Source organism: Podarcis liolepis (assembly GCF_965112155.1).
Source record: "Podarcis liolepis genome assembly, chromosome: 8".
NCBI classification, from domain to species: Eukaryota; Metazoa; Chordata; class Lepidosauria; order Squamata; family Lacertidae; genus Podarcis; species Podarcis liolepis.
The window spans coordinates 28,342,887-28,363,944 of record NC_139560.1 but is presented as its reverse complement, the minus strand read 5'-3'; the positions used below and the strand labels follow the sequence as shown (position 1 = coordinate 28,363,944).

At 42.9% G+C, this 21,058-nt stretch overlaps 1 protein-coding gene across 1 annotated transcript in view; it reads left to right on the top strand.

Annotated features, from left to right (window-relative positions):
- Positions 1-21,058, top strand: part of CNBD1 (cyclic nucleotide binding domain containing 1) — a 127,220-nt gene that overhangs the window by 65,573 nt on the left and 40,589 nt on the right. Inside the window, exons 5-8 of the mRNA XM_083517348.1 lie at positions 3,893-4,038; positions 10,792-10,943; positions 14,131-14,265; positions 16,831-16,963. Of these exons, the coding sequence (XP_083373474.1) occupies positions 3,893-4,038; positions 10,792-10,943; positions 14,131-14,265; positions 16,831-16,963 (566 nt within the window). The remainder of the gene's footprint in view (positions 1-3,892; positions 4,039-10,791; positions 10,944-14,130; positions 14,266-16,830; positions 16,964-21,058) is intronic.

Sequence of the window (21,058 nt, the reverse complement as noted above, 5' to 3'; positions counted from 1 at the left end):
AGTATTTACTGATATACTCCTTCCAGAAATATGTATTGCAGATGGTCTGTTCCAAGAGCATAAGGGAAGCATATTATTATAGCTCACTTGATTCTGGTGTTGGTTTGTCTCAAGCTAGATCCTCTAAGGCTGCTGCCTGGTCTTTGAAGTGCTGCATAGTTGAACTTCCCTATAAGCAATTCCATTTCTTGCCATTTCACAGCCTTTCAGTCTATAGTCAGTGAGCAGCAGTTTAGCCTATGGCCTTCAGAGACTCCAGGGATGGACATCACACTCAGGGTACACATCCTATAATTGAAAAGCACTGCGGTGTTTCAAGGGCTTATCATTAAGGACGGCAAAAGTTGCCTTATTGGCAGCTGGGAACAGTACAAGCTGTTCCTCCGAATTCCTTGGGAAATGTCCAGTGTAGAGCCCTAAATACTATAATTTGGAGCATTAAATTGCTACATCTTACCTCTTGCCCATTTTGGTATTACTGCAGTTATTCTGCTTCGAGCTGCCTCTGTTAGCTGAGCTGGCAGAATTCTGCTGAAAAGTTGGTTCTACCCTCTGAAAACTCTTCAGCCAGGACACCCATGGAAACCTTGACAGGGGTGAGGCAGTAGGTGGGCAGTGGGCATTGGCATTAAATGTGCCAAGAAAGCATTGCAAGAGGGATAAAAATGGACTAAATAAATTAAAGTCTGAATGGGGTGGTGGCATTGCTTCCAAACAGTCCTGCTGTGTCTATGAACACCAGAAGATCTTGCTGGATCAGGGCAATGGTCTACCAATCTTGCTCTCACAACATCCCACCAGCTGCCAATGGGAATCCCACAAACAGGACCCCAGGGCAACAGCTCTCCCTATTGTGTCTCCCAGCAACTAGCATGTAGACATCTAAACCAATGAGCTTCTTGGGCTTGCCGCTCAGAAGGTTGGCAATTCAAATCCCCGTGATGGGGTGAGCTCCCATTGCTCTCTCCCAGCTCCTGCCAATCTAGCAGTTTGAAAGCACAACTAGATAAATAGGTACCACTGTGGTGGGAAGGTAAATGGTGTTTCCGTGTGCTCTGGCTTCTGTCACAGTGTTCCATTACACTAGAAGTGGTTTAGTCATGCTGGTCACATGGCCCGGAAAGCTGTCTGTGGACAAACCCTCGACCTGATAGTGAGATGAGTGCCGCAACCCCATAGTCACCTTTGACTGGACTTAACTGTCCAGGAGTCCTTTACTGTCTCCCTTTTGCCTTTTACCTTATTTAGAGGAATGCTGCCTCTGCAGTAAGTTGCCTCCAGTACACATATTGAAATTGTAAAACACACTGTCTCTTTGGAACAATTTATTTGCGATTTGTAATTTGTGTGACTTTTTGTCAGACAAAACAAGCCTTGGCAGTGAGTGCTCTCTTTCCCTCTCTCTCTAACAGCAACTTTGGGGAGAGTCCTTTTAAAGCAAGGGCTGGGGCTGGAAAGGGAGTGAGTGGTGCATAACACTCTTCCAGCCACCAAATACCCCTTCTGTAGGGTCTGTGATCAGGAAGCAGTTTGCTATCAGTGACTGGGTTATTTATCCGTATTCAGTGGTGGTGGCTGATGAAACTGGTAGGTCTGAAACCAGTCGTAGGTGGAGCCAGGTGGGGGCCGGCTGCGGACAGACTGAAATTGGTGGGGCCATGCACCATTTGCTTCCACTGCCTCTGTCCCATTCCTATCTTGCCCTCTCTGGCCTTTCAGTAGCAGCTTTCAAGGCACCTAACTGCCCCAACCCCCTGCTTCCATGCTTTAATTTTTTCCTTCCTGCAGCCACAGTTTCTTTGTGATCTTCCAGGCTTAATCCATGTGGTTAGACCGCCCCCCCCCATCACTATGACAGTATATCATTACAGTTAAAACCAGTTCATTAATAGATTGGCTGGTCTGCTTAATGGAATAAATCACTGGGCCACTGTGGCAGCCTCTTTGTGTACTATAACTCTGAGAAGGGGCAGGGATGATGAGGTATAAGGCTGTGCTTGACCGTGGCAGCAGCTGTGCTTCTCAGAAAGCAGTAACAGCACTGCAGAGCATAGCAGGGGTGGAGTGAAATCTGTTGTCATACTTACTTTCCGCCTCAGCCCAGAATTTGTCTGAACTCCCATTCTAGGAGGAATGGACAAATCTGTCCATTTTGGGTTCTCTTCATTTCTCATTTTTCTTATCTTAAGTTCCACATTTCCACATTGGTTTATGATTTATTTCTAAGTTCCTGTGACAATAACTAGAAACTTAGAACATGTAGAAAGTTGACATGTATTTTAATCTGGTTTTTAACATATATTACGATTTTTAAAGATGCTTTAAATAGTTGTTTTAACTGTTTTTTATTGATAATGCTATTGTTTTATTCTTTTTGTAAACCGCTTTGAGATTAATTTATTTTCACAATAAAGCAGCATATAGATTTTATGAAATTAATCAGATTTAAGTGCAAATTTCTCCCAATATGCACATTTTTGTATGCAGTTTTGCACAATGTAACATTTTTGCAATGACCACTCCCCGCTTAAAATGGGGGGCGCCCTTTGCGTGGACGCGCACAGCCCCTGGATCTGGAGCGGCTCCATCAGCATAGGCTTGGCTTTGCCTTCCCTCAGGTGGGATACCTGGAGGTCTCCGCCTACCTCAGTCAGTTGTCCAGTCCCACCTGGGGGAAGCGTTGCCAAGGAGACCAGGCCAGGTAGGGGAGGGATTACCTGCCCACACAATAGAGGGAGGATCTTACCTGGCAATCCTCACTTGGCTCCAGAGCTTCTCCCACCCTACCCACCCTCAGTTAATGTCTTATTTTGCAGGTTAACTTTCCTTCACAGGTTTTGCAGGTTAACTTTTCTTCACAGGTATGCGGGCGCTGCTACGTTAAGGTCGCTGTTAAAGGGCCGGAAAGGAATTTCCCTGCATTGGCAGGTTTCGCCTTTCCCGTAGCAAAACGTCACAACTTTGGCGGTATCAGGCCTTGGGCGGAATTCTTTAGTCCATCTTCCTCTTTGCGGCGGCGATACCAGGCTTCCCCGTTAAAGGGGTTTCTGAAGGGAGGCTTTGACCGTACGCCGAAAGGTCGTCATTGCTCTCCCTGGCAGCGGCAGCGGCGTAACGGGGGCGGCTATCTCTGCTTGTACATATGTTCTCCAGAGCCGGCCCATCCCCCCCCCCCACACTGGATAACCCTGAAGCTCCCTAGGTGCCCGGCTGGGGACTGGGGAGGGAGAACACCCAATGCCTGAGCCAAGGTATACCCACACTTTAAATTTAGTAAAGTTGTGGCCCATAGCACGTTGTCTTGAATCGTTATTCCACATGACAGGGGGACCGCTCGGGATCTGGGGACTCCGCCTGTCCATGCAAAGTAATGTTTTTGTGCTGTTTTCACTAATATATGCATTTTCATGCACAAGTTACCCTAGTGGATGTTAATTTTTACACATTGCTTGGTTGGACAACTGCAGTGTGAAATTCAGAGAAGTCTGAATATCAAAAGATGACTGATTTTCATTTTGTATGTTGCTTCAACTAGTATGAATTTTGTAGGTTCACCTTTAAATGTGAGCTAAGTTGTTGTTGTTGTTGTTGTTATTATTATTATTATTATTATTACTACTACTACTACTACTACTACTACATTATTTATATCCCCACCCACCCCATCCCTACCTCATAGCATACCTGAATAGGTTAATCCAAATGAATTTGTGAATCACAGCACCTATACCCTACCCCCCAGCACACCACCTTGGGCTTCTCACAGCCTTTTTAAAAGTTCACAAGTTCAGACATCTGTACCTGATGAAATTCTCCCTTCTAGGCAACTGATGGATGGCAACATATGCAAAACTGGTGATATTCTCTCTTCCATGTAACTCTGTTTTTGCAGCCCTATTCGAAGGTCTTCAGAAGAACATGAGATCGTACACAAGACAATGAAAATAATTACTGGCATTAGTGATCAACTTTCTGATGCAGAGCTGAAGCAGCTTAGTAAAACTGTCACAAGGGAATACTGGTTGAAAGGAAGCACAGGTAGGATAAACACAGCCACTTACTGTAAATCTTTTAAAAGTCTTCTATTCAAACAGCTTGGTCCTTTGAAAGTTGAGCTGGATGTACATTTTATTTGTATCAGTAAGTTTTTGGTATTGTGATTTCAGAGCTCTTTTCCTGTGAACAGCAATTATAGGAAGAGCCCCTGACTTTCACTTCAGACTTCTAGATATGCCAGGTTCCTTTAGTCTAATGTTCTCTTGTAACATTGACTTAAATGTCTGCAGCAGTCTTTAAGTCCGCCCTCCTCCCCCAAATCTGAAGAGAACTGTCATTATTCTATGAGAAGCATGCATGTAAAAAACTGCTTACACATGTGAAAAACAGCTTAAAGGAAAGTTCAGATATCATATATATTCCTTTGTGATTAGATTCTGTAATTTTCTTTTACTTATGAGGTAATCTCTCCCTCTCCCATTATTAAAACCTTTTCTTTCATATAAATTAACCACCTTTCTCCCTTCCTTCAGATTCCACTCCAAAACATTCCTTTTCTATGTGGCCTTTAATATATGCCCTTAACCCTCATTTCCAACTGTATGTGAGTATAGGCATTTGCCCCGATTCCTCCCTCCTTCCTGCCCTTAGTCTGTCCTTTTCTCCCTTTCTTGCTTTTTTTCTATCCATTTGATCTTGTAAGCTCATGGGAGGCAGGAACCTACATGTTTCTTATGGAACTCTGTAAGGCACCAGGTGCACTGATGGCATGGCAAAATCCACGACAAAAACATTCCTCCTCACTGAGGTATCATCACGTGATATGCCACTGTTGATTTTGAGTCCTATTATAAAGCTCATCTTTCAGATTTTGGGCCCCCTCCAGAAATGCTTTCCACTGTGCGTTCATGTTGATTTGTGCTGTTGGGGCAGTCATACAGGATTCAAATTTCAATACTGTTTGCTCCTGCAAAAGATCTGGGGCACTCACACAGCATTCCTGAGGGGCCCTTTGTTATTATCAGAACTATTACGTTTTGCTTCTGTAGATAAAGGAAGATGGTGAAGGATGGCCTTGACTTTAGAAGCTGAAATATATGGGCAGGGATAGCTGTATCAGGATTCATTCGGCACCTTCTTGTCCCACTGCTGTCCCCCCCCCACCTTTGTGGCCTTCCTCCTCCTCCTCCTCCTCCTCTTTCTATTGTTGCCTGTTCATCTGCCCGCTGCAACGAAGTCAGCAAGGAAAAGAAGCTCATATACATTTTGTCTCTCTCTTGGAGGTGGTGCTCACTGGGTCCAGAGGAGGAGGCACATGAATGGTCAGAGGCAGGAGGAGCAGGAGGGAAGGGAGACCAGTGAAAGCAGCTTTGTAATTTACTCATTTAAACAATTTATATATTGCTTATCTGCAATTATCTCTAAGCCGTTTACAAAGCTATAATACTTTTATAAAGTTAAAATCAGTTAGAACTATAAAATCAAACTTTGATTAAAATGCCTGCTAGAATTTTTTTAAAGTCTTAAGTAGTGTGATGGCTTGTGAATGCTCTTTGCAATAAGTACCTCTGCTCACTCAGAGATATAGACAGTTCTTTATTTTACATATGTACAAGCAGCGCATTACAATCATGCATCTGAATCCTCCAGTTCAGATTCTGGGAGTGGCCTACGCCAGCTTCTTCTCCAACAGAAAAAGCGGGGAAGTTTCATGTGATGCCTCTCCCCCCTCCTCTTTAACTCTCTCCTCTCCTTGGCAGACGGTGCCACTATCGGTGCCAGAACTTCCTGTGCGGTGCTGGGGCTCTGCTTCAGCATCTGAGGGCCTTCCCGCCTCCTGGCTTTCCTCTCTTTCCTCCATCGCCAATTCCTGCTCTTCCCTGGCATTCTCTGGCAGTACCATGACAAGTAGGCACCAAGAAGTTCCTTCCCTTTCCCACCGAACAGGCACCATGTAGGTGGAGTCTAAAGTCAGGTTTAAATTCAGCCAACTATGTCCACTTTTGCATTTATGTGCTTAAATTTATTCACATTGTGCAACTATTCAGGCTTCTTCAATTTAATGCCAGTACTCCCAGCTCATTTATAATCCTCCTCCAGCCTATCAAGGTCATTCAGAATTTTTCACCTGTCCTCTGTGGTCTCCTACAGTGTCACTGGAGTCTTGTACACCATCCTTGTTAAGTTCAGGTGTTTATCATTCAGCAAGGATTACACAGCAATGCTTCCACTAGTATCATTTCAGTTTGAATCCACCAAAAAATGTTGATTCGTAATGGCTAAGATTGTGCTGATCCTTTCCCTTTATCAGAAACAGGTCACCTAAAGGGAATATAGCAACTGAAGGACATGTTATTAATAGACTGAATTGTAAGCTAAGCAGGCAAAGACTATATTAGCATAAATTAAGCTGAGATAATAAAAAGGACAATTTTAAGGTCAAAGCTTGTGCCTGATTTGATAGTGATGAATACTGGCATCTTGCTTGCACGGGTGTAAGTTTGGGAAAACAAAATTACTCCATCCAAATCTCCTTTGGTATCTTGGCCACTGGGACAGTCCTGTTCTGTTGGATTAGGTGCTCTGTTGATTTAATATACTTTCAGTTAAAAACACAGTATGGCAATGCAGAAAGAGGTCTAAAATTGCTGAGCGCCAATGTGTGCATGAGATAAAAGCTAATCTTAATGGCTCAGTCTGTCACATCGTGCCTTTAAAGAAAAAGCTGCTTTGCATCAATGTGCAATCTTTTCCAGTTCTTTGAACCTGGTTAAGCAATATTTTCAATCTCATCTGATTCGGCAAGCTAAAAATAAACACAAAATTGATTTTTGACTAAGTAAAACTGACTTGATAAAAATAATACACGCCAGACAAGTCTTTAATCTCCCAAGTACGTTGTACAGGCACAGCTTCAGGAAAGCCAAAACGCATGAAAAATTGGGGCTGTGTTGTTGTAATGATGTTGTGTAATAAGGGTCCTCTCCCTAATTTGATATCTTTTTGAAATGTCAAGAGCAATAGTTTTCTGATTTGTTTTGCAATTGGCAGAAAGAAGGTCTTGCATACATTAAACCAAAGACACCTTAATGTCATGACAGGGAGTTCAAAACTGGCTCTAAACCAGATCTCATTTCACAGATGGAAATCAGGAAAATGCTTTTCACACCCTTCCTCTCCCCCTATTACACATTGCTTCATGGAAGCTGTGCTACAGTATATTTACTTAACTCTGCAGTTCTCCATTGCTCAAGAGAGGTTTATTCTTTATATTAAAGACATTATAGAAAAAACAGAATTGTCATACAGTCTGTTATCAGCCATTCAAATGAACCTTACAAATGTGAAATGGCAGACTACTTGGTACAGCAGTGTTCACAGGTGTGCTTTTAAATGCACACATATTAGCGTCAAGATATATTTGCCTCCCCTTCTTGAAAAGATTTCATTTTTACTGACTTTGGGACTAAAGGAAGTTGATCTCTGAAGAAGGACACCTCCTGCAACTTGCACTAATGCAATTTTAACAAGCTGTCTTCAAAGGGGAGAAAGCATGGGGAGTAATTTACTTCAAACATGTTCCATTTTCTTGTAAGAAACTATAGTCAAACTATATGCTAAACCATCATACCATTTTTTTTTTTGTATTTCACTGACTCTCAGTTTTATTTTCTCCAAACCTCTCTAAAATACAAATATATAATGTGTTTGACTTTTATTTTATGCAGGATTTTAAGGAAATTAAGAGTCCATCTACTATACAATTGAAGCAGTACCATGACACTTTAAACAGTCACAAATTTCCCCAGAGAAACCTGGGAACTGACATTTTTTAAGGGTGCTGAGAGTTACTCAGAGACTCATGATTCCCCACCACTACTGCAATTCTCACAGTGGCTTAACAATAAATCCCTTTACCTAAGGAATTCTGGGAACTGTAGCTTTGTACAGTGGTACCTCGGGTTACATACGCTTCAGGTTACATACGCTTCAGGTTACAGACTCCGCTAACCCAGAAATAGTGCTTCAGGTTAAGAACTTTGCTTCAGGATAAGAACAGAAATCGGGCTCCGGCGGCGCGGTGGCAGCAGGAGGCCCCATTAGCTAAAGTGGTGCTTCAGGTTAAGAACAGTTTTAGGTAAAGAACGGACCTCTGGAACGAATTAAGTTCTTAACCCGAGGTACCACTGTAATGAGATTAGAGGTCTTCTAACAACTCCCAGGGCCTGATTCAGCTGAAGAGTTGTGCTAGCGGGAGCCAGTGCAGCAAGTCTCAATGGGGCTCTCCTCCCCACATCCCCAAAATTAGCTCTGGGGGTCAGGAGAACCCCCACAACATTATGAGAGGGGAAGAGGGGAGATTGTTTTGCCTGGCAAGCAGAAATGCATCCACTGAATTCCTCCCTTAGAGGAATTCCTCCCTCATTAATAAGCTATACTTCCCAGGATTCTCTGGAGTAAGTGATGACCTATTTAAAGTGGTACAATACTGTTTACATGTATAGTGTAAATGGGGTCTAATATAATCAATAATTAATATTAGTAGTTTAAAATTTCATGCAAACATGCACACGATCCTAAAAACCATTTATCTGTTTTGCAATAGCCTATCCTGCACTGTTTTTTTAAATCAAGGGACATGTTTGTTTAAAGATGGCTTAGAAAAACACAAGTGTACTCTGAGCTGCTATTAATACTTCACAGTGAACCTCACTGGTGCATAATGGACCAGATTGTGTGCTGCATGATGCCTTAGTATACATGTGTATGCATTTAAATGTATGCATACTAGAGACAAGATGGATTCACCTGCCACTGAAAAGTCTAATTTCTAGGAAACCCTGGAGGCAGAGCTGAACCCAGAATAATGTCAACTCTAGTGGCTCACAGCAACAGGATTTTAACAGGGCTACCTTAGAGGACAAAAAGTGGGAGGGGCAAAAGAAGGACATAGAGTCAGCTGAAAGAGGTAAATTTTAAAAAAGGAGCTGTCCGTGGTAAACAGGGAGAGTTCAAACATAGATATGACTCTATGAACCTAGAAAGACACGAGGCAAGTAGATGGAGATTCTGAGCCCCATATACATGACATCCCAATACAGCCTTGAGGACTTCATGTCTTTTCCATTTAATCATTCACACCTGACAATCTATGGTTTTAAGATTCAAGTGGAACTTGAAGCTCAGTATGAGGAGTAGTTGGGTTGAAAAGGACACACAGTGTTTGGGTGCTGAATTGAGGCCAATATACCTTCACATTTGCACATGAATGAGCAAGGGATTTGCCCAAGCCCACCCAACTTGTGGCCCTCCAGGCCAAACACAACCTACCAATCATGTATTGTAGCCTAACAGCCCAGACAGGAAGCCCTGAGAATCTGGCAGGCAAGTAGACTATGGCAAGTAGACTACAGTCAGCTTGGGTCACATGATGTGTCAGTTTAGGTTAGACCTTTCCATACTGTGGATCATGAAAGCCAGTGTGGTGTAGTGGTTAAGAGTGGTAGTCTCTTAATCTGGGGAACTGGGTTCGCGTCTCCGCTCTTCCACATACAGCTGCTGGGTGACCTTGGGCCAGTCACACTTCTTTGAAGTCTCTCAGCCCCACTCACCTCACAGAGTGTTTGTTGTGGGGGAGGAAGTGAAAGGAGAATGTTAGCCACTTTGAGACTCCTGAAGGGGAGTGAAAGGCGGGATATCAAATCCAAAATCCCAAACTCTTGTTGTTTAGTCATTTAGTCGTGTCCGACTCTTCGTGACCCCATGGACCAGAGCACGCCAGGCACTCCTGTCTTCCACTGCCTCCCACAGTTTGTTCAAACTCATGCTGGTATCTTCGAGAACACTATCCAACCATCTCGTCCTCTGTCGTCCCCTTCTCCTTGTGCCCTCCATCTTTCCCAACATCAGTGTCTTTTCCAGGGAGTCTTCTCTTCTCATGAGGTGGCCAAAGTATTGGAGCCTCAGCTTCAGGATTTGCCCTTCCAGTGAGCACTCAGGGCTGATTTCCTTCAGAATGGAGAGGTTTGATCTTCTTGCAGTCCATGGGACTCTCAAGAGTCTCCTCCAGCACCATAATTCAAAAGCATCAATTCTTTGGCGATCAGCCTTCTTTATGGTCCAGCTGTCACTTCCATACATCACTAATGGGAAAACCATAGCTTTAACTATCCGGACCTTATACGGACCTATACGGAGCTTTAACTATGACTGTGGGTCATATATATCCTTAATTTAGATCAGGAGTTGGGAATCTCAGGCCCTAGGCTGAATGTGGCCCTCAGGCTGTCTAGCACTCAGGGCTCTTTCCAGGCAGTGCCATCCTCTCCAACCACACTGCTTATCAACTTTGTTTTATGCCCCCCATCTGATTTTGCCTGGCAAGACCGAATCCTTGATATTTAGCTGGATGGAGGATGAGAGAGAGAGTGTTTGTGTGTAAATCTCTGACTGTACAAACATAAGCACAATGGCTATTGCTCCTCCCTCTTTTGTCTCTGGCTACACCCAGCACTGGCATGCAGCCTCCGAAAGGTTGCCCATGGGGAAGCGTAGCTCTTGGGTTGAAAAAGGTTCCCCACCACTGATTTAGATGGCGGCGTCCCCAAATGATGCACATTTATGTTCTACTTTTGGCAGCAGGAAGATGAGTTGTACAAAAATGTTTAAGTACGTTTGCTAAACTGCAAATGTGATGAGTTGTGTTTGTATCATGTTGTGGGTATGCCAGTTTGTCTGCTTTTCTATACTAACCTGAGAAATTCTTATTTTTTTTAAAAAAAAAATCTATTCTAGTGGATGCAAGCCAAGAGTTCTACACAGTACTCAGAGGCTCCTTTCGACCACTGACAAAGTATTACAAAAGGACAATTGCAGGCGATTTTGTTTCAGCTACTGCTGAGAGTGGTGGTTCAGCGAAAGTACCTCAATCAACATCCGAAACGTTGGTGAGTTATAACGGGGCATTGCCAGTAAGCAAGTGAAAGCAGTGGCAACTGAGAAAGCCAGTTTGACACTCACACTTTTCTGGCACAATTGTCCAGAAATGGTAAATAAATGCAGAACATGTTAAAAAGTCTAAAATGACTTTGTAGTTTACTAGTGGATTTTTAAAAATGTATGTTTCAGCTCTCGTACACATGTGTGACTCTGGTAAAATATGAGAACTGCAGGTCTTGGGTTTGTACCCAATGCAGCGCTAAGGAATATTCTATCCATGCAAGCAGTCATGCTTACATAATGGAAAAATTTTCCCACTCCTCCCCTTGTGTACTCCTCAAACCTGTTCTGAGTTTCTCCCCAACCCTCTGAATCAGATTTTCTCTAATAGGTAAAAAAGAAGAAGAGAAGGTTAGCTGAAGGAGCTGACAGCCACTGTAGTACTGTACTTACATTTGGGGTCATGCAGTGCTATGGCCCTAGCAGCATTCCTGGTGGAATTGCAACTCCCATCATCCCTGGTTATTGGCTGAGGGTGGTGGAAGTCAGAGTCTACCAATATCTGGAGGGCTGCAGGTTCCTGATCAATCTCTTTAAAAACAATTGAGGAGAGCATGAAAGCCATACAGGAAACTGAGGGTTGTTGTTGTTGTTTTTGCACAAGACATTTTTTTTTAGTCATCTGGTATAATGTAGAAAGCTGTGAGCCTCTCTCCTGTCTTCTTTTGTGAGGTGAATTGCTCTGATTGGCATGAAGAGGTTAGAGGAAGTTGTTTGATTTTTGTGTGGTTGGTGTTGTCACTTACAATCACAGACAATAAGCTTACATCAGCCAGCTGGAATAGATGCCACCAGGCTTACCTTTCAAGCATTTAAAGCTATTGTGTCTCATGCAGGGTCTCATCCAAACAAACAATGAACAAATTTCAAATGCCTCAGGGATCCAGGAGCAAATGGCACACAAAAAGAGGGTCTTTGAGAATTCTTCCAGCTAGCTCACCAAAATAAGATAGCTGACCTTGGGCAAGAATGACAAGGAGAAAAGATTAATTCTCCTTTTATTCTTTCTGTCTAAATTGGATCTTTCTTACAGATTGCCAGAGGTGCGCCAGAGCTGTTTTCTAAGAACAGAAAGAAAATCCCATTTTTAATGTGTTTCTCGGTGACAGCTTTTGCTGAAGTTTTTGTTACTGTAGGCAAAGTATAATATTAGTTATCCAATCCCTCCAAAGTATACTGCATTTAATTGTCTAAATGAGTCTTTTTCTGGGCAACAATTTTATGCAGCCATATGAGACTGACAGAGCATGTTGAGATAAAATTATCCTAGATAAGCAGAGGAAGCAACACACACACACACACACACACACAGAGAGAGAGAGAGAGATGAGTTTCCTGGCATTTGCCTCGGCTTTCCTGTCTGAGTATAAGCAGATTTTTCATAATTAGCAATGTTTCAGTAATTTCTACTTCCTAGAAATGTTTAAGGAAAAAGACCAAAATGCACTCTCATGCTCTCAAGTTTTGCTTTGTCATGCTGTTCACTACCACATAAAAGAGTGGATTTTGTTTGATTAAAAAAAGGCAGGGTGGAGGCTTAGGCCAAGACAGTGGTGTAGCGTGGGTTGTCAGCACCCGGGGCAAGGCAAGTAATTTGCGCCCCCTAACCCGTGGATTTGCACCCCCTAACCCTAACCCCCAGATGTTGCGCCCGGTGCGGCCGGCCCCCCCTGCACCCCCCACGCTACGCCACTGGGCCAAGATGGCTTGTATACTGTGTCTCAGCCTGCAGCAGTCTTCCAAACAACTTAATCCTTCAAAATGCAGACTTCTGTAATGAAAATGCTGAAAGGTACTTAATAGTGGGTTGATAAAGGTCATCTTAGATATGGAAGGATACTTAACTGAGCCCTTTTTAGATAACAAACCAATTCCTTTCCTTACTGTTTTCAGTAGACTCTTAACTATCATTTAATCTTTTAAGTTGAGAGTGGCTAACCTGTGGCCTATCCAGATGTTGTTGAAATACATATTCCACTATCCCTTGCTGTTGGCCATGCTGGCTGAGAGTGATGGAAGTTGTAGCTTAACAACATCTGAAGCTCCACTTGTTATCCACTTCTGCTTTAGGTATTCTATAGTAACTCCCTCTCTGTTGTCTACCTGATCCGGAAGTGGGGATTCTGCAAATGATTTTTGTGTCCTAAGTATCATTCCTTCAATTCAATACAGTGCTAGAGTCCAATCGAAAGAACTTTTTAAAAAAGCCCTCTGGCAAGTGTTGGTTTCAATGTTGGCAGGGTCAGTGTGGTGCAAATGCAGCAGCAGAAACACCAGGTTGGTTCTGTTAGGCCATTTGCACCAAAGCAACCTTGCCACTCCTCATTTCTATCCCAGTATACTGCAGCAACTTATTCGAACATAACTCAGGTGAGTGCTGCACTGTCCACTGCTGAGTAGTACTGCCACAGATGACAAGGGGTGGGGTGGGGCAAAATGTCAGTGAAGCTTTCTCCACAGAAGCAGTGTGTCTATGGGACTCTCTCCTAGGGAAGATCAGGCAATTCCCTTCCCTAGCATAGTTCAGATGGAAAAGGTGCTTTCATTTGGCCTGACCTTTGGAAGGGGACAGGAACATTCAGGCTTGATACATTTTTAAACTGTCATTTTTAATTATTGCTTTTGGATATGATCTTATCGGATTTTAGGTTGTTAGCCACTTGGGCACTCTTTGGGGAAGAAGGGTGGGATATATGAATTTAATTTATATTTAATACATTTAATAAATGAATGAATGTCTATGTCAGGCTTCAATATAAATATTCTCAGGTTTGTTTATACGATGAAAGATGCAAAAAGATATTGTAGCAAATAATGCTCATAATGGTATCGGTAGGTGTGATAGATGAATGATCATAAAACATATTCCATTTTCTGCTTCATTATCTTCACATCTCTAAGCCAAGTAATAATGCCATTCTGTGTTTTGTGCAAAATATACCTGTCATCCCTAGACATTATTATAAACTGAATTTTCAGGGAGTGTATAATTTTATTTTGCTTGTAATATAAAGCAACATGAAGGAAAATGCACTGGTAATATTTTATGTTGTATGATTTACCCAATTAAAAGAAACACAAAGGGGTGCTAGAATTTACTCCACTTCTTTTCTTCTCTTAAAAATGTTTTTGAAGTTTGGTATAGGAAGTTGCTTTGGGACTTTGGAACCTCTCCCGCCAAAGATGCAGCACAATGTGCTCACAGTTGTTACGGAAGAAAACTGCGACTTTCTTAAAATCTCATCAACAGATTACTTAAGAGTAAAAGAGGTAAGCAATCTTTTAAAAAATCTTAAGTGCACCTGGCAAGAACAAAAAAATGGCCATGCTTTTTAAAAAAAACCATATTGTGTGTCTATGTGTAGAAGCTGCTGCCTTCTATAAGCTACTTGTCTTGTTTCAATGAGTTGCAGTAGGAAGTTGCTTTGAAGCTACATCTCTGGATAAAAGCTTGATTAAAACCTAGCAAGATGGACACTCCAGCAGCCATTTGCTGGCCTGTTAGGCACTTGACAGGCTCTCTTAATTTTTTCAGTCCCGGGCAGGTAGCGAAATTGGTGGGCTGAATTTGTGCCTAATGGGGTGTCAGGACAGGAGGACAGGCAGCTGCCTGATACCAAGTGAGACCATTGGCCCATGTACCTCAGTATTGTCTACTCATCGACTGGTAGTAGCTCTCCAGGGTTTCAGACAGGGGAGAATCCCAGCCCCACCTGGAGATGCCAGGACTGAACCTGGGACCTTCTTCATGCACAGCAGATGCTCTACCACTGAGCTTCTCCCAAAGGATTGGGGACTCCTATGTTATGCAGGCTACATCAAAGTTCTGATCTTCAAAACATTGCTTTGAGCTCATTGTAATTGCCAACTTAAAGTGCCTAAAAATTGAAAAATGACATGAGCCCTGCCTGTAGGCTTACATGACATAAATGGGGGGAAGCTGTGGGAAGGAGCAAGAGGACAACAAGCAAATTGTCACCTACACATAAGTGAGCCTCATTGAGTTCAATGGGTTTTAGTCTAGAGCCCACAGTGGGTTTGTTTTGAAACAATCAATCCCTCTTCCCAGGGAACTCAGGGAACTGTAGCTCTGTAGCTGTGCTAAGTCAATTGTTCCATGAGCGCAAGTGTTTCTGTTTGCAGATAAACAATCTCCTTCACCTGCACACTGTTCTGAAAGCTCTCCCTATCTCCCCGAGCAAATATGAGAAGGTGTTGGGGGAGTAGAGGGGAGGGTGCTGGCTTCCACTTAAATAATGGCTTGGTGGACTCTACTCACTGGTGGAGGAAGGGGTGTGTGGTGGGTGCACCTCACCCCGGGTGTCATCTCTGGGGGTGTGTGACATTGCTGCCCCACCCCCTGGGACGCTCGCCACGGGCGGTGCCCCCATGGGCAGCTAGCCCCACCCCTGGGTGTACAACATGTGCACTGCTCTGGTTGCCAGAACAGCTAGCTCTGCCTCTGACCCCACTCCCTAGGTTTTATGGAGGACCACAGTTTGTTAATATTGGTCAGACCAATAGTACGCTTTACTAGGTCTTTGTTTAGCCCCATATACTAAAAATCCTTTTTAAAAAGTTACAAGACTGAAGTGTTAAACTCTATAATGCCCAATAGCTAAATGCTCTCTTAAGTATACTTGATGTGTGTATTGCGTGAGCAGGAACCAAATCCTGTTAATCTCAGATTGGAACCACATCTCCTTGAAGGGTTCTTCTTGTTGATTCACAACTCAGATGCTTTTGATTTTGCTAAGCAGCAGCTTACACTTCAAACAATCAGTACCGCTTTGTGGACACCGGCAGGATTGACTTTGAGTCTAATTTATGCTACAGACACAGTGCATTTTAGAAAAACAATTGAATGTGTTCTTTTTTTAAAAAAAAAAACAACCTCAACCTAAACATTTTCTTTAAAAAAAAATAGAATAAGAAAAAAATACAATGTGGGGGGGGGGTACAGAAATTCCTGAGATGCAGACAAAGAATCAAATAAATCTACTTGCATCCTTTAGTGGTGAGTGTAAGTTATCCAATTGATCATTCTAATGGTTTGCTGGAATGTTGACTGGTTCATAGATAGCCAACATGTGGCCTGCAGTCGTACCTTCGAAGAATATGCACCCACTGGCATGTGGAGCAATGTGCAAGATCTAGGCAAATTTGCATTGAAATGTATGTATCGGGTGGGGAACCCATGGCCCCCCAGATGTTGCTGAACTCCTACCATCCCTGACCCCTGGCCATGTTGGCTGGGGCTTCTGAGAGCTGGAGTCCAAGAACATCTGGAGGGCTATGGGTTCCTCATCCTTGCTTTGGGCGACCAGTGGGAAGTCCTTGATAGATAGTTGGTATGAGTGACAAGAAGGGAAAGTTTGTGCAAAGCTTTTTTTAAAAAAAGTTAAAATATTAATCTAATGGTGTATTCCTGCACTTGTGTATTAAATTATTGAGTACAGGACTATGGTAAAAATAAACATGGATTGCCATCATGTCAATACACAGTCCAGGAGCTCTGTTAACATTTAGGTTATCAGACATGGAATTGATATTTCTGAATATAATGTTACAGCCATTCAGTGTTCATATTGAACGAATCTATCTTCCATTCATTCCAATTTGTTTCCAATTTGTTAATAAATTAGGTTCAAAGTGTACTGGCTGTATTGTGCTAAAATCTCTACTATTCATGAGCTACGTATTTCTTAGTACCTTATTCCATTTCTGCAACTTTCCTTTCCCTGCTCTTTATTTGTTTCTTTCCTTTTTAAAACACACACACACATATATAGTATACATTTCATCGCTACTTCTAAGCATGAAACTGTCTTTCAGGAAGTAGCAAAGCGTGAAAAGCTTGCCAAAGAAGAATTAATCCATGCCTGTCCGTGTTATCGACACTGGCCTACGGTATTTATATTTCAGCTGGCTGCTCACTTAAAATGGAGGAAATTTCCAGCAGACCATGGTGAGTGTCATTTCACTTTAAACTCCAACAATCATCTTCATGATCTGGGTTTTTATAGTTTGGAAAATAGGAAAAATCTAGCCTGGCCCAGCTCAGATCAATAATACCTGAGAATGGGTGTGTGTGTAACTAGACACATGAACATAATTGATCAGTAGGGGAGGTCCTGGTGGTAGTGTTACTGGTGGATTGGTGCTGTGCTGACCAATGATAGAGCCTTCTTGGTGTCCATTGCCCATTTGTGGAATGCTCTCTCTGGTGAGACGCACCCATCACCCTCTGAATTAACATCCAGGAGAAATTAAAATAAAACCCTGTTCACCCAGGCAATTTGATGGCTGAAAGATACTGTTCCTGGCAAACTTGAAATTATTAGCTATGGGATATTTGACTGTGTTGAAATGTTTTTAGTTTTTCCCTTACTGTTTTGCCGACTTTTTGTTTTGCTGCACTGGGCTCATTTGTGAGGAAGGATGGGATAGAAAATGAAATAAATAAATAAGTAAATAAATAAATAAATAAATAAATAAGGGTTTGCCGGCAAATATGTGACCATGCAGGCATCCTGTCTCTCTTCATGTTCCTGTAACATTTAGCTCCTGAGATATGTGACATGCTGTCATAGCACAATGCATTTTCATGGGGTGCGAGGGTTGTTCATGTGGGGTTGTGACAGGGAAACACGCAATGTGATTACACCATGCCGTTCATTTCAGGAAGCAAATATTCCGGAGGCGAGAGGGGAAATTGGACGCAGGCCTGTCATTTTTAGTGCTGTGCCATTTAGCTTTGCCCTTTTGGAGTGTGTGTGTGTGGGGGGGGTATGTGCAAATGCGGTGCATCATTTTCATACGATTAAGGGAGGATCCCGCTAAATATTTATTCATGTGGACTGTTTTATCCATTATCTATTTAAGCTATTAAAGAAACTAAATTACAAAACCTTTTTAATTAACCAGTGGATACTGGAATGAATTAGATGGATAAACTGCATTGGGAAAGAAAAGCAACGACTTTATCAAATTCTTTTGATTAATTAGTTGTTTAAAAATGCTTATTATCCATTTCTTTGCCATGAGTGGTGCACAGTTTGATTATCTGATTGTGCCACAGCATGTGTTTCAATACGTAGCTGTGTTAGCTGATAAAAGCAATTTTTAAAAATAAAAAAGCCAGCTAAATTCCATATATTATCTGCTACATAATCTCATTAGAAATCTCCCCCCTCTTCCTCCCCCTTTTTTTGTTCACATGATTTGTATAATTACTCTTTTGGCTGATCCTACTGAGATCATGGTTTCAGCTGCTTCCATTAACTGCTGGAACACAGATTTGTCAGACTAAGCAAATCACAGTTCAGACAGGTACTATAAATTGATGTATCTTGACTCTGCAGAATTTCATAATGGTTTACAGTGACGTGCTACTATTTATGCAGTGTAGGTGGGGAGCCTCTGGGCTGACTCTGACATTACATTTCTTAGGGTTGCCATCTTTAAAACAATGAAAATCTGGACAGAAAAGTTGTTAACCTTTTTCATTGAGGGGAGGGGCAAGTTGTTGAGCAAAGAAATGGGATGTTTTTGAGTTATTGCCGAGGGAAATTGGCAAAAGCGACGCTGCCTACATCAGCTGCCATACGTCCGGATTTACACGGATGTATGGCAACCCTACATTTCTGAACATGGGGAGCCATATAAAAACCATGTGAAGTAACAGAATATTGTACTTTGGTTCTCTTAAGAGTTGTCCCCAACAGGTCCCCAAAGTAAAGGTAAAGGGACCCATGACCATTAGGTCCAGTCGTGACCGACTCTGGGGTTGCGGCGCTCATCTCACTTTATTGGCCAAGGGAGCCGGTGTACAGCTTCCGGGTCATGTGGCCAGCAGTGGCGTAGCGTGGGGGGTGCAGGGGGGGCCGGCTGCACCGGGCGCAACATCTGGGGGTTAGGGTTAGGGGGCGCAAATCCACGGGTTAGGGGGCGCAAATTACTTGCCTTGCCCCGGGTGCTGAGAACCCACGCTACGCCACTGGTGGCCAGCATGACTAAGCTGCTTCTGGCGAACCAGAGCAGCACATGGAAATGTCGTTTACCTTCCCGCCGGAGCGGTACCTATTTATCTTGTAAATGAAGTTGAATCTCCAAACTAGAATCACAAACCATGGTCTGATCCTGGCTTACAAACCTGGTCTGGAGGTTATGCATAAACCATATAATGGTAAATTATGGTTTGTACCAAAGAGGAAATTACTAATTCAATCTGAAGAGGAAAGGTACCTCATAAGTCTGTGGCGCGTTCCCAGTCCTTCAACCCTGTCATCTGGTCATAAACGCTGGCGTGATAAAGAAGTGTTGCAATATGTTCAGCTCAGGTACTTTGCATTTTTACTAAGATGGTCTGAACAGCCATCGTGATTTGCCACATGGATCTTTCAGACAGCTTCTTAAGCATTTGTTCCAATGAATTCACTGACGACAGGATTCCATCCCACCTCCCACCCCCTTTGAAATTTACAAGCTCATCTTGTGTTATTTAAGAACAGGTGTTTGTCGCATTGTCGTGGCTTAAATCCTTCCTTTTCTCACTCTTGCATGAGAACACTTTCACAGAGGCATCCATTACAGAGCATTATGTACCTTTAATTGGTAAAAATGCTTTGGGATGAAAGGTGCAGCGTAACTGTAAAATATTACTGTACCTCACTCTGCTTAATTGGGACAGCTGCTTAATTGTAAATCTCCCAGGAAGCCGGTTTAGCCTAATGATAGCTGCCTGTTTATGGTTGAGCCTTAAGGGGCCCACATTAGCATAAATTGCGAATAACAGAGATTGATTTCATGCACACCCAGTAATTAAATGTTGCTGAACCAGGTGGACTTCTAAGATACTATATATTCTTTTAGGACAGAAGCTCTTTTAAAAAAAGAAAAGAAAAAAGGCTTTGAAAGATCCAGCCCATTCCAAGCCTAAATGGATGAGTTTACCCACTGCTATCTCATACCTGCCAATTGTCCTGGAAAGAAGGGATGTCCCATTTTTTTCTTCTGATAGGATGGTGGCAAAAATGGCCACAATGATTTCAGGCTGCACTCTCGCCGCAAAAAGTGTTTTTTCTAGGGTAGCAATCTTGCATGGTTCCTCGAAATGTGTGTTTCGGGGGGCTGTGCATTTGGAGGTGGGGGGAGCTGCGAACGTACACAGGTAATGTAACCCATACAGGAGTGCAGCCCTGGAAGGTGGCGTTCCAGTTTTGGGCTGCTACATATTGGAGGGTACGATATATATATATTTGTGTGTGTGTGTGTGTGTGTGTGTGTGTGTGCGTGCGTGCCCCTCAATATGTTCTTCTTATTGCATATTCTTAATCAGGGGTAGGCAACCCGTGGGCTGGATGCGGCCCAATCTCCTTCTCAATCCGGCTCACGAACGGTCTGGGAATCAGCATCTTTTTACATGAGTAGAATATGTCCTTTTATTTAAAATGCATCTCTGGGTTATTTGTGGGGCATAGGAATTTGTTCATCCCCCCCCCCCCCCCAAATATAGTCCAGCCCACCACGTGGTCTGAGGGACGATGGACCAGCCCACAGCTGAAAAAGGTTGCTGACCCCTGTTCTTGAGGATTTGTGCTCATGATGCTCATGATGTGGTCACACAAGCCTGCAAAAGTTTTTGGGGCATTCACAGTTATACCACAAGTGGTAAATACTTGTTTTGCTTTTGTTGTGCGATAGCCCATCTAGACAGCATTGAAGAAGCATCTTGGAACAAACTAAAGCAGAATGAATCCACTGCTAATGCACTATTACTATGTGAGGAAAAATGTTGCAGGATATACCTGCAATAAAACACCAGTTATGGAGAGGTCCTATCAGTACAGTAGTACCTCGGTTTACGAACTTAATCGGTTACAGAAGTCAGTTCTTAAACTGAAACCGTTCTTAAACCAAGGTGCGCTTTCTCTAGGCCTCCCGCCGCCAGTGCCCTTCCACCATTCGGATTCCGTTCTTAGACTGAGGTAAAGTTCGCAAACTGGTACAGTACTTCTGGTTTTGTGGAGTTCGTAAACCGAAAAGTTCTTAAACAGGGCTG